This window comes from Dendropsophus ebraccatus, chromosome 9, assembly GCF_027789765.1.
Source record: "Dendropsophus ebraccatus isolate aDenEbr1 chromosome 9, aDenEbr1.pat, whole genome shotgun sequence".
Taxonomy (NCBI): Eukaryota; Metazoa; Chordata; class Amphibia; order Anura; family Hylidae; genus Dendropsophus; species Dendropsophus ebraccatus.
The window spans coordinates 9,307,808-9,321,578 of record NC_091462.1 but is presented as its reverse complement, the minus strand read 5'-3'; the positions used below and the strand labels follow the sequence as shown (position 1 = coordinate 9,321,578).

General features: G+C 48.4%; 1 protein-coding gene across 1 annotated transcript in view; it reads left to right on the top strand.

The window, feature by feature from the left end:
- Positions 1-7,115: 7,115 nt before the first annotated feature.
- The window catches only part of LOC138800651 (protein mono-ADP-ribosyltransferase PARP14-like), a 39,257-nt gene continuing 32,601 nt past the window's right edge, over positions 7,116-13,771 (top strand). The window contains exons 1-2 of the mRNA XM_069982486.1: positions 7,116-7,166; positions 12,915-13,611. Coding sequence (XP_069838587.1) covers positions 13,422-13,611 — 190 coding nt within the window. The 5' untranslated portion in view covers positions 7,116-7,166; positions 12,915-13,421. The remainder of the gene's footprint in view (positions 7,167-12,914; positions 13,612-13,771) is intronic.

Sequence of the window (13,771 nt, the reverse complement as noted above, 5' to 3'; positions counted from 1 at the left end):
TATTCCAGTATCAGAAAATTGTATTTAAAGTAAATGAACCACTTAGGCTAGTTACAGTACATATTAACCAAAATCACATACATTGATGGCTACCTCAACATAGCCAAACTAAACCAAAGAAAAACCAGATTGAGTAATGTAGCAATAATTTTATTTCAAACAATATTTAAAATACAAAAAAATCAAAAAATAAATCATAAAATATAATTTTTTTTTATTTTTTTGTATTTTAAATATTGTTTGAAATAAAATTATTGCTACATTACTCAATCTGGTTTTTCTTTGGTTTAGTTACAGTACATAGTCAAGTGTCACAACGGGATGTGCGCCACTGCGCCCCATTTTTTCATCAGCCGTCCCGCTAGGAGGTGAGGCCCGGGAAGAGCACTTCAAAGCTATCTCTTCCCCAGCCCCAATGACGTGTGCCTCCTCTTCTCCTCCCACCTCCAGTCTATTTCTAGCCCGGCCTGTCAGTGCGGCCCCATCTCGGGGAGTGGCGTATAAGTCTACCCCACTCTGATGATGATGCCACTGGAACATTTTCTCCTGTCTGAACATTGCACAGGTGCCTTAACGATCCAGCCCATGTTCAGTATTCACACGGCTGAGGAATAGGAGACAATCTGCCTGAAGCATTCCTAATGATAAAGAGGGCGGGGAGGAGGGACAGATGCATACACACTCTAGGCCACAGCCGTTTGGCGCAGGGCTGCAAATTTAATTAAAAGTTGTTTTTTAGGAGAATAACTGCATCACCTGCCGAACGGACCGCAGGACAGATCTTGGATTAAAAGCAGCTATCCGAAGGTACAAGTGGTTTATGGGAGCAGAGTGTGGGTACAGAGTTGCTTTAATGTGACCTTCAGTGCACATTGAACGTCCAACTGTTCTGTGGTTCAGTGCTTTTTGCACAACTTGCTGTTCCCTAACAAGGAGCTTAATAGCAACATTCACAACAGGTGTTTGATTCATGAATCGCCCAATAAATTTCCCGGTTCAATTAGAATTGGTATTTTAACCATCGTCCTCATTGTACTGTTCACATTTTGACATCACGAGACCAAGATGACATTTAACAAATGATCAACAGGACCTCACCATTGCCAGACTGAGTAAGGAACAGCACAATGTGAATTGAATCTACGATGAGGCCAGGTTCACACGCTGTATTTTTGCAATAATGTACACACTACGGTCAGGGCTGTATTTACCACTAGGCACCCGTGGTCCGGTGCCTTGGGCAGCACCAGGAGCGGGGGGAAGAAAACAACTTTTTTTTTTTGGTCTCCCACCTCCTGTTCAGACTTGCCGGTAAATCTGGTGTCTTTTCAAAAGGGGGGTGGGGGTTTGGGGTATGGTGGTATTGGTCAGGCCTGGTGTGGCGGTGTTAAATATTACGCCTGTAGCTATCACCTACCAATCTACCAATTCTGTGGTGAAATTTGTTGATGTTTTAAGCAGTTAAAAACCATGAAAACGTGATTCAGACAATAATTCTACATGTAGAGAAATCCATATGGCTGAAACCACGCTCCCATTTCTTCATGATGCTACCTGGTGCGTGAAGATGGGGCGTCTTCGGGTTTAGTGCCTAGGGCAGCAGCCGCTATTAATACGGCCCTGACTACGGTTGGTGTTCTCTGCGGACGCACAAAATAATTCTCAGGTCTGTCTTGTGCAGCCGCAGTTCAGTGAATAGCGGCCAAACAAAATAGCTTGTGCTCACATTGTAAAGTGCGGCTCCCAGCTATACTTTACCCTGTGGTCTATGGCAAAATTGGAGTGTGGGCATTCCTGAATGTGCCCGCATTTCACTTAAAATGAAGTGATGTTCATCCGGTGGATACTGCAGTATCGGCTGAGTGAACATGTCAAACACCGGCCGCTGTTCTTACAGCGTCTGAACATGGCCTGAAGCTGCTTCAGACTTATAGTGATAGATTACATCAACCATTCAGAAGCTTTGACGAATTCATCAAGAATTCAGGACAAAATACAGCAGCCTGGTGCACTGTTTTGTCCGGTACAATGCTAGAAACCATGGTGGAAATCTGATCCACCCGGTATAATTCAACAGGCTTCATATCCGTCATTTATCCAAACCAGCTCCACTGCAAGTTTGTTGTTCTGTTCCTGTCATTGAGCAGAATAATGGAAATAACAACAACAAAAAAATACTCAGGGCCCTTTTAGACAGGTGCCAGTGTTGGTGATCGGTGCTTGTTTACAGAGTCTTCATAAGGCTCCGTCATGTGGTCAGGAAGAGCTGTGTCCCTATAGGTGGGCAGGAGGAGCTGTGTCCCTATAGGTGGACAGGAGGAGCTGTGTCCCTATAGGTGGGCAGGAGGGGCTGTGTCCCTATAGGTGGGCAGGAAAAGCTGTGTCCCTATAGGTGGGCAGGAGGGGTTGTGTCCCTATAGGTGGGCAGGAGGAGCTGTGTCCCTATAGGTGGGCAGGGGGAGCTGTGTCCCTATAGGTGGGCAGGAGGAGCTGTGTCCCTATAGGTGGGCAGGAGGAGCTGTGTCCCTATAGGTGGGCAGGAGGGGTTGTGTCCCTATAGGTGGGCAGGAGGGGCTGTGTCCCTATAGGTGGGCAGGAGGAGCTGTGTTCCTATAGGTGGGCAGGAGGAGCTGTGTCCCTATAGGTGGCAGGAGGAGCTGTGTCCCTATAGGTGGCAGGAGGAGCTGTGTCCCTATAGGTGGGCAGGAGGAGCTGTGTCCCTATAGGTGGGCAGGAGGGGCTGTTTCCCTATAGGTGGGCAGGAGAGGCTGTTTCCCTATAGGTGGGCAGGAGGGGCTGTGTCCCTATAGGTGGGCAGGAGGAGCTGTGTTCCTATAGGTGGGCAGGAGAAGCTGTGTCCCTATAGGTGGGCAGGAGAGGCTGTGTCCCTATAGGTGGGCAGGGGGAGCTGTGTCCCTATAGGTGGGCAGGGGGGTCTGTGTCCCTATAGGTGGGCAGGAGGGGATGTGTCCCTATAGGTGGGCAGGAGGGGCTGTGTCCCTATAGGTGGGCAGGAGGGGCTGTGTCCCTATAGGTGGGCAGGAGGGGCTGTGTCCCTATAGGTGGGCAGGAGGGGCTGTGTCCCTATAGGTGGGCAGGAGGGGCTGTGTCTGTATCCCTATAGGTGGGCAGGAGGAGCTGTGTCCCTATAGGTGGGCAGGAGGGGCTGTGTCTGTATCCCTATAGGTGGGCAGGAGGAGCTGTGTCCCTATAGGTGGGCAGGGGGGCTGTGTCTGTATCCCTATAGGTGGGCAGGAGGGGCTGTGTCTGTATCCCTATAGGTGGGCAGGAGGAGCTGTGTCTGTATCCCTATAGGTGGGCAGGAGGGGCTGTGTCTGTATCCCTATAGGTAGGCAGGAGGAACTGTGTCCAGGTGATGTGTAGGGGAATAGTTGGGCCAGAAAACAGATGACCATTTGCCAGTTGGCCACTCCAGGTCCGCCTTTGGCAGTTATTTGTGAAACACTCCTAAATTTTGCATAACTTTAGAGAAAGTTACATTACAGTGCTCTCTGCTGCCACCTCTGTCCATGTCAGGAACTGTCCAGAGCAGGAGAGGTTTTCTATGGGGATTTTCTGCTGCTCTGGACAGTTCCTGACATGGACAGAGGTGGCAGCAGAGAGCACTGTGTCAGACTGGAGAGAATACACCACTTCCTGCATGACATCCAGCAGCTGATTCGTACTGGAAGACTAGAGATTTTTTTTAAATAGAAGTCATTTACAGATTTGTATAACTTTCTGACACCAGACTAGGCCTTTAAACTCTGAGGAATCATGCAGCATCTGCAATGGGGGTCACCTGCACCCTTATTCTGCTATGTGAGGCCGCTGTGCTTGTTGGCACTGTATTGTAATAAAACCGAGCAGATTTCTGTGTGGAGGTGATTGCCACATCTCCTTCCTATTACTGCATTACATTAGCTAATAATTTACTATCTGCTCTCTTTTTGTTGGCGTCGTTTGCTAAACGTCCTTTTACTTTTTGAAGGTATCAGAGGGCTTAAAGGGGTACTCCGGTGGGCGGGCTATTTTGGGATCTCGCCGGGGATGAGGTGGCTGAGGCAAAAGACGTCCACTCACCTCCCCGGTTTCAGCGCCGGGTCCCGCATCGCGGCGCGCTTCGGTCCCCGGCCACTTCCTGGTGTCTGACGCGGGCTCGAGATGTGACATCTCAAGTCCGCTCAGATCCCGCCTCTGTCACTGACTGGCTGAGCGGAACTGAGACGTCATGTCTTGAGCCCGCGTCAGACACCAGGAAGCAGCCAGGAACCGGGGAGGTGAGTGGACGTCGTTTCACTCAGCCACCTCATCCCCGGCCAGATCCCAAAATAGCCCCCCCGCGGCCTGCCGGAGTACCCCTTTAAAGGTTTAATTGCGACTTTTCGTGAAAATTGATGATACATTTACAATTCAGAAGAACCCAAATCAAAGCAATCATGTAAGGAGGGCACTGAGCAACAAATTAAACACCTAATCCCCCCCCAGGGAAAAAAAACTTTATAAAGACATTTTGTTTACTGTATTTTAATTATTTGTGGGTGTTTTTGTGTTTAATTTTTTTATTTTTTTTTTCTGGAAAATCTCCTACATCACGATGGGTTTTCGGGTGATTTTTACTCAATCCTTATAGACAACATCTCAGACCCCCTTACAAAACTATACAATAATTATCTATCAGGGGATCTGGTGATTCCCCCCCCCAAAGTAACACTGCCCATATAATAGTATTACCAAAGCAAGGGAAGGACCCACTTCTGCCCAGCTCTTACAGGCCTATCTCGTTAATCAATGTAAACCTAAAAATAGCGGCAAAAATCATGGCGGACAGATTGTCATCTATCCTCCCCCGTCTGATATCTCCTGTACAGGTGGGATTCGTTAAGGGCAGGGCAGCAGTGGCCAATGTGAGGAAAGTTCTGTCCGTCCTTGACGAGGTTCACCTGCGCCCCAAGTCGCACCCGTCCCCAGCCATGTTGTCGGTAGATACTGAAAAAGCGTTCGACAACGTGAGCTGGGGATGGCTGCGGGCCGTACTAAGTAAGATGAAATTCCCTATAGCCTTCCATAACCTAATAGAAGCCATGTACCATAATCCTAGAGTAAGGGTATCTACCCCAGGCTTTCTTTCTGCCCCCTTCTCCCTGCAAAAAGGCACCCGACAGGGCTGTCCCCTGTCCCCTTTACTATTCAAACTTGCGATTGAACCTCTTTCCCGCCACCTGCAGTCTAACCACAGGGTAGAGGGCATTAAGGTGGGGGCGCAGGAGGTGAAGGTGGCCTTGTTCGCGGACGACCTCCTGATTTTCCTGGAGCGTCCGGAACGGGACCTACCTGAAGTATTCCGAGCCTTGGACCTATTTGGCCAGAGCTCGGGATACAAAGTAAATGTGGCAAAGAGCGAAGTGCTGGACCTCTCCACCTCCCCCTCGCCAGGGCTGAATCATCTACAGATCCCGGTCAAGGTCACCAGAACTTCCTATACGCTACCTTGGGATACACGTGGGCCACTCTCCTCACTCGCTATATTCCCTGAATTTTCCCCCCATCATACAAAAGATTACTCAGGAGCTACAGAGGTGGGTCTCCCTACCTATCCCTTTGGTAGCCAGATGTCATCTGTTAAAAATTATGTCCTTTGCCAAGCTGCTGTATCCTCTCCAAACTATACCATTGTTGTTGAGACACCAGGATGTGACAAAGCTGCAGCAAGCATTCACTAAATTTATCGGGGCAAACAAACGCCCGCGAATTGCCTACAAAAAATTGGTCCTTCCTAAGGACAAGGGTGGGCTCAGTATACCAGACATACGTTTTTATAACCTGGCGTGCCTTTTACGGCACAGCATAGACTGGCTAAGGGGCTCTGGGGGCTTTTCCAATGTCCTGCTGGAGACTGCGCTGGCTTCTCCGTGGTCTCTGGGGTCTATCCTGTACACTAAATTCACTCACTTACGCCCATGATAAAGGGCAGTGTGCTTTTCCCGGACACTATAGCAGCATGGAAACACGTTAGAACGCTGTTGAGACAATCATATCTAGCTAGCAGATACATGGACCTCTGGGGCCACGCGGAGTTCAGGTCAGGGAGAGAGAGTGGAGAGCCAAAGGTATCAGAACAGCGGGGGATCTCCTTCATCCATCCAAACCTCGTCTAATGGCATTTGATGAGCTTAAAGGGAACCTGTCACCACCTGTGGCGGGGTGACAGGCTCCCGACCCCCCGCTACAGCCCCCTATACTCACCTGATCCTGCCGGGTCCCTCTTCTGGATCCAACGCTCATAGAGAATGACAGAGCGCTGGACTCTCAGCCAAGAGATAAGAATAAGCCTTACTGTCTTAAATGGAAAGATAACCCTTGTTCTCTCCTTGGCTTTGTGTGTTGTTGTTAAAAATTTTTGTGGAAAAACTTAATAAAGATATATTAAAAAAAAAAAAAAAAAGAATTCACAACAGCCTTAGGGTCCTATTACACGGAGCAATTTTTAACGACTAACGATAAACGATTGCAAACGAAATTGTTTATCGTTAACCCGAAATTGTTCACCATATTACACACGACGATAATCGTTACTATGATCATTTACTCCTTCTGATCCCAGCAAAACAATGAAGAATGTGCAATTACACTGAACGATTAGTGAAAAAATACGGAACTTGAGCGAACGAATGTGGAATTACAGCGAACGATAAACGATAATTTTAGGTTCAGATCTAAATGAACGATCAACGATATACGAACGATTTTTCGATTGTTGCCTGCAATTACACAGAACGGTTATCGTTTAAATTCGATAGATATAACGATTTTTCGCACGGTCATCGTCCCGTGGTAATAGTGCCCTTAGGGAACTGTATGAGCCATTTAGATGGCTGCTATTCTAACAACTGGGTCAGGAGGCCAGGAGAGATGTGACCAGTGAATACAGACCATCTCTGTAGGTGCAGCACAGTGCACATAGGGGGGTACTTTGATGTCATTTAGGGGGTACAGGCCACGATACAATGAGAAATGGCCATGACGTGTGAGGATCTCTCTGCACTGGGCTATGAACAATATTTGCAGACTCCGGGAAATTCCCAGCAGGAGACGTCACAGGGTGCGGACGAAACTGCAAACACGGAGGAGAAAGCAACAGGCTGGAGGCACCGAGAACTCACACTGTAAGTATAGGAGATTACAGAAACACAGAAGGAGGACCGTACCCCTCAAACAGGAAGGGGGGCCAGGTCACATCCTGACAGATTCTCCTCATTTGGCTCATTGGGAAATGTAATGAACCATATAGATTATGGCTATGTTCACACAACGTACAGTGGTGCCTTGGATTACGAGCAAATCACTCTTAAACCAAAGCTAATTTTCCATAAGGAATCATTGAAATGCAGACAAATGGTTTCACACTCCAAAAATAATGATTTTTTAAAAATTCTGATTAACATGTAAAACAAACATTTAGAAAGCTGTATATGTCATAATATAAGTTACTGTAGACCAGGGGTGGGGAACCTTTTCCATGTCGAGGGCCGGTCGGGCCTTAATAAAATCATTCGAGGGCCGCACTCAATGTTATACCGTGCGCGGCAGTTAGTAGCGGGGGTTTGCAGCACCCGAACAAGGCAAAGTTATTGTTCCCCTAATGCCCCTGCTATTGTAGTTAACCCTCTGTGATGCCCCTTGTACCTGATTTGAATCCTTAGTGATGCCCCTGGTAGCCTAGTTAACCCCCCAGCCATGTCCCTGGTAGCCTAGTTAACCCCCCCAGTCATGTCCCTGGTAGCCTAGTTAACTCCTCAGTCATGTCCCTGGTAGCCTAGTTAACTCCTCAGTCATGTCCCTGGTAGCCTAGTTAACCCCCCCCAGTCATGTCCCTGGTAGCCTAGTTAACTCCTCAGTCATGTCCCTGGTAGCCTAGTTAACCCCCCCAGTCATGTCCCTGGTAGCCTAGTTAACTCCTCAGTCATGTCCCTGGTGGCCTAGTTAACCCCTCAGTCATGTCCCTGGTAGCCTAGTTAACTCCTCAGTCATGTCCCTGGTGGCCTAGTTAACCCCCCCAGTCATGTCCCTGGTAGCCTAGTTAACTCCTCAGTCATGTCCCTGGTGGCCTAGTTAACTTTTCAGTCATGTCCCTGGTGGCCTAGTTAACTCCTCAGTCATGTCCCTGGTAGCCTAGTTAACTCCTCAGTCATGTCCCTGGTAGCCTAGTTAACTCCTCAGTCATGTCCCTGGTAGCCTAGTTAACTCCTCAGTCATGTCCCTGGTAGCCTAGTTAACTCCTCAGTCATGTCCCTGGTAGCCTAGTTAACTCCTCAGTCATGTCCCTGGTAGCCTAGTTAACTCCTCAGTCATGTCCCTGGTGGCCTAGTTAACCCCCCCAGTCATGTCCCTGGTAGCCTAGTTAACTCCTCAGTCATGTCCCTGGTGGCCTAGTTAACTCCTCAGTCATGTCCCTGGTGGCCTAGTTAACTCCTCAGTCATGTCCCTGGTGGCCTAGTTAACTCCTCAGTCATGTCCCTGGTGGCCTAGTTAACCCCCCCAGTCATGTCCCTGGTAGCCTAGTTAACTCCTCAGTCATGTCCCTGGTGGCCTAGTTAACTCCTCAGTCATGTCCCTGGTGGCCTAGTTAACCCCCCCAGTCATGTCCCTGGTAGCCTAGTTAACCCCCCAGTCATGTCCCTGGTAGCCTAGTTAACATCCCAGTCATGTCCCTGGTGGCCTAGTTAACCCCCAGTGTCTGCCCCAAATGAAAAAAATAAACATCCCACTCACCTTTCCTCCGCTCCCACGCTGTCCAGGTCCTCTTCTCCCTCCTCTCTTCTGTGCCGGTCTTCTCCTGCAGGCGGCGCGCGATGAAATGAGGTCATCGCGCGCGGCCCGCAGGAGTCAGAAGACGTGCGCCGCTCTGCGCCGCGCTGGTGAGGCAGGAGCCGGCATACAACACATCTTCCTGTGTCTGTGCCAGCTCCTGCCTCACCAGCGCGGCGCACGTCACAGGAGGGCAGGAGTCAGAAGATGTGCACCGCTCTGAGGGGAAGGAGGCGGCACTCACAGCATCCTCCTGGCAGCTGTCACAGACACAGGAGGATGCCGTGTGTGTCGGCTCCTTCTCCTCCAGAGCGGCGCATGTCACAGGGGAGCCGCGGGCCACATTCGGAGGTGTCAGGGGCCGGATGCGGCCCGCGGGCCGGAGGTTCCCCACCCCTGCTGTAGAGTATAGCCAAGCAGCATGTGGAGTATAATGTATAGTAACTGCATAAGAATGTAAGAAAAAGCAGCAGTAGCGGAGTTCAACAGGCTAGAATAGAGAATCAGGGCTGCTGTCAGAGGTCTGTGTGGTCACATGACAGCAATGGGGAAGAGTGTGTTTAACATGGACCAATCAGGAAGTAAGAATCACAGAGCTGTGCAGGAGGATAGTGACAGAAACTTTTCTATACAGCAGTGTGAATGTCTGAGTGTCAGTGGAGCCAGATTATAGCAGCAGTGTGTATAGCTGAGTGTAAGTGCAGGCACATTATAGCAGCAGTGTGTATAGCTGAGTGTGAGTGCAGGCACATTATAGCAGCACTGTGTATAGCTGAGTGTGAGTGCAGGCACATTATAGCAGCAGTCTGTACAGCTGAGTGTAAGTGCAGGCACATTATAGCAGCAGTGTGTATAGCTGAGTATAAGTGCAGGCACATTATAGCAGCAGTGTGTATAGCTGAGTGTACGTGCAGGCACATTATAGCAGCAGTGTGTATAGCTTAGTGTAAGTGCAGGCACATTATAGCAGCAGTGTGTATAGCTGAGTGTAAGTGCAGACACATTATAGCTGCAGTGTGTATAGCTGAGTGTGAGTGCAGGCACATTATAGCAGCAGTCTGTACAGCTGAGTGTAAGTGCAGGCACATTATAGCAGCAGTGTATAGCTGAGTATAAGTGCAGGCACATTATAACAGCAGTGTGTATAGCTGAGTGTACGTGCAGGCACATTATAGCAGCAGTGTGTATAGCTGAGTATGAGTGCAGGCACATTATAGCAGCAGTGTGTATAGCTGAGTGTGAGTGCTGGCACATTATAGCAGCAGTGTGTATAGCTGAGTTTAAGTGCAGGCACATTATAGCAGCAGTGTGTATAGCTGAGTGAAAGTGCAGACACATTATAGCTGCAGTGTGTATAGCTGAGTGTGAGTGCAGGCACATTATAGCAGCAGTGTGTATAGCTGAGTGTAAGTGAGGGCACATTATAGCAGCAGTGTGTATAGCTGAGTGTAAGGGCAGGCACATTTTAGCAGCAGTGTGTATAGCTGAGTGTAAGTGCAGGCACATTATAGCAGGTATGGAGAGGATGGAAAACACAAGGGCTGATAGAGACTGCAGGGAGCATGAAGGAATGAGCAGCGCAGATGTGGGCACATACATGCAGCACTCTCTGTCCGGGGAGAGATGGGTTACAGCTATGGAGAGATTACTGCCACATTCTTGTCTCCTGATGTAAGCCCCAGCCTGAAGTGGATCTGCTATGATTTGGAAGGTGATGGAGACTTCCTGGATCAGAGTACAGTGCTGTAGACCATGCTTTACAGACCATGCCCCTCCCCCACTCCCCCTTTCACCCTGTACAGGGAGTTCTTAAACCAAAGAAATGCTCTTACACCAAGTTACAGTTTTGAAAAACTGCGAGCTCTTCGCAACATCGGACGTTGCATTTCCTTCTATGGAATCCTGGCCGGAGTGTATACACTCGGACATGTCAGTTTTGTGCTGCTGCTACTTATTGACTGGCGGCCGGACAAGACTGACAGAGCAGACAGTGTAAAGTGCAGCTGCGGCCGCACTTTACATTGTCGACTATGGTTAATTGGAATGCGGGCACACCTGAATGCACCCGTCTTCCAAATCAAAAGAAATGAAGGATGAACTTCACTGACAGCAGCCGTTCTATGGAAAGGCTGGGTCACAGAACGGCTGCTGTCTTACATAGTGTGAACCCGGCCTATAAGTGACACGTCTATAGCTCAGATACGGATTCTGAAAGATTTGCAGCTTTAGTGTTACCTGTAAAATGTTAATAACCTGCGCAGAATCCTTTTAAAGGGAATCAGTCAACTCTAATTCATGTTCCGAACTGCGGACACTGTTAGATCAAGAAGACACATGGTACCTTTCATATATCTGTCTGTGCATCCATCATGTGAAAAAATGCTTTTATTCTATACTTCAAAGGGGACTATTCCACGATTCGGCCGATTATCGCTCCATGGAATGTTAAATAGCGGTGCGCGGCCGGTGACCGATGATTTCCCAAACAGCATACTTTATGCATACATGCTGCAGGTCTTCTCCTGCGCTCCTTCTCTCCCTATCCCGCACGCAGCAGCAGCTTCGGAGCAGCCTGTCTGAGCTGACAGACCACTTAGCCAATCACTGGCCAGGACCGACGCAGCCAGTGATTGGCTGAGCAGTCTGTCAGCTCAGACAGGCCACTTTAAAGCTGCTGCTGCGTGCAGGAAGGAAGAAGGAGCGCAGGAGAAGCCTATTATTTAGAGAGTTGTGGACATAGATCAATCCAGGAATCAGGTCAGCATGTTACTTCTCACTGATTCCTCATTGGATCCAAGGATCAGTTCTGCTAGTGGGCCCCGGGTACCCCAGTCTGACACTGTCCGCTGGTATTTATCCTATAGATTAAGAAAAGTATTAAATATATAAACATGGTGTTAGCGAGTAGTGAAATATTCGACTTTCGAGAATTCGAATCGAATAGTCACCGAAATACTCAATCCCATTATAGTATATGGGAAAAAGATTTGCGGCACTTGGAAATCCAAATTCGACCACTTGGAGGTCACCAAGTCTCCCATGAAACCTCCCTAAACGATGCCAACACCTCCGGAATGACACTGGGACATCAGGGGGAGCACCCAACACCCCAAAATTGCAGTATAATGCCACTTTCTGCAGTTGCGAAAGAAAAATATTTGCGATCGCTTTGCGAACGTTTATGGCAATGTTCACGAATTTCCTTCGTATTTCTTGCGCAGCGTTACATACATGATTCCAATGTGCGTCCGCAGAGCGTCATGTTATTCATGCGTATCACGCGTCATGCTGTACCAACGTTACGGGAACAGTATATATCAAGTGCCCTTAGTGGGCTAAACCAGGGACACTATAAGTCGCTTGTACACACACGGTACTGGAATGAATACACCTGCTGCTGCTGCTGTTATATCATCTATTTCTTAGCACTGAGAAGTGCTTTGGATTCAGAGATGACTTTTTCGCTGTATTTTAGCCCTGAAAAGGACTTTTGGGTTCTGTAGTAATCCTGCCTAACCAAAACGCTACTGAAACCTCTCTCTCCCTGCTGCAAGATCTCTCCCTGGCTAGGTTGAAAGTGCATCTGCGGTCGAGAGGTGGAAGTCAAGTATTAAATATTCAAGGTCATGTGGTTCAGCCATCCAATGAGGGTAGACGCCGTTTTCGCGCTGCGTGCGTACTCCGAGGGTCCCTCACGGCCTCCCTGCATGGTGATTGGATTAAAAAAGTGCCAACTGCGATGGGAGGGCTTTCGAATGTTTCCCGCATATTCGTCACTCTATTCGATTGAAATCGGATCTTTCGAATACCGCAATATTCGATAGAATACCATCTCGATCGAATCATATTCGCTCATCTCTATTAGCGAGTGATCACGGTCATTCCTTCACCCTATAAAATCATGATATAATAAGTGCATAACCTTTGTTATTCTATTATATTGTCTTTTACTATAAATCGTGCCCTTTGACCTCTGACCCTAGCCTCCACTATAGTCACTCATGTTTATATGGACCTGATGAAGAGCTGACTGATCTCTTGAAATGCGTAGTCCAAATACAGAAGCTTACAAGCGCTTTCAATCCTTTTCTTTCTCTATTTTGCAGTCAGTGACAGTGTATTGCTCCTCTGCTGTGGATACAATGGAGGCTGAAGGTGACGCTTGGAATCATCTCTGATGATGATGGTGGTGGTTGACTTCGACACGTTGCACAGTGTTACCTAAAGTTGCAGTAAAGTCATTGGACAACCACGCTCTTTGTGTTGTGACCAAGCGTCGCGTTTGGACACGGTGTAACTATAGCAATCGTGTCTGAGCGGCAGCAATCTGCTAATTCTCACTATTTCAGCCACAGGCCCTGACCCTGGTTCTCTAACCCTGCGCCATTTGCTATCAGACTTTCCCCCGCAGGCCTGTGCAGGCTCTCGTGTCTCCATTAGTCAGCAGCTGATGGCAGAAAGATGGAAATAACCCAGAGGAGGAGGAGAAAGAAGTGCCAGCAGTAAATGAAAGTGAAACTTAGGGCCGTGTTGTTTTCCACACCCAGTATAGACGCATAGGAAGCAAACACTGACCCAGCAGCTACAGTATGAGCCTCTAGACAGTCCACAACATGGCCGACGGCTCCTACCAGTTCCCTGTGGCCCTTCAGTGGGATGAGGGCCCCGACAGCCTGAAAAAGATAAAGAACAAACTCCTGGTACATTTCCAGAGTAAGAACAAATCTAATGGAGGAGAATGTGAGATCCGGGACCTGGACTGCAGCCGGGGGTACATCCTCATACACTTCAGAGATGAGGCGGGTGAGTGCTGGGGACTGGGGTAATTTATACTTATATACCTCAGATATGAGGCGGGTAAGTACTGAGGACTGGGGTAATTTATACTTATATATACCTCAGAGATGAGATGGGTAAGTACTGAGGACTGGGGTAATTTATACTTATATATACCTCAGAGATG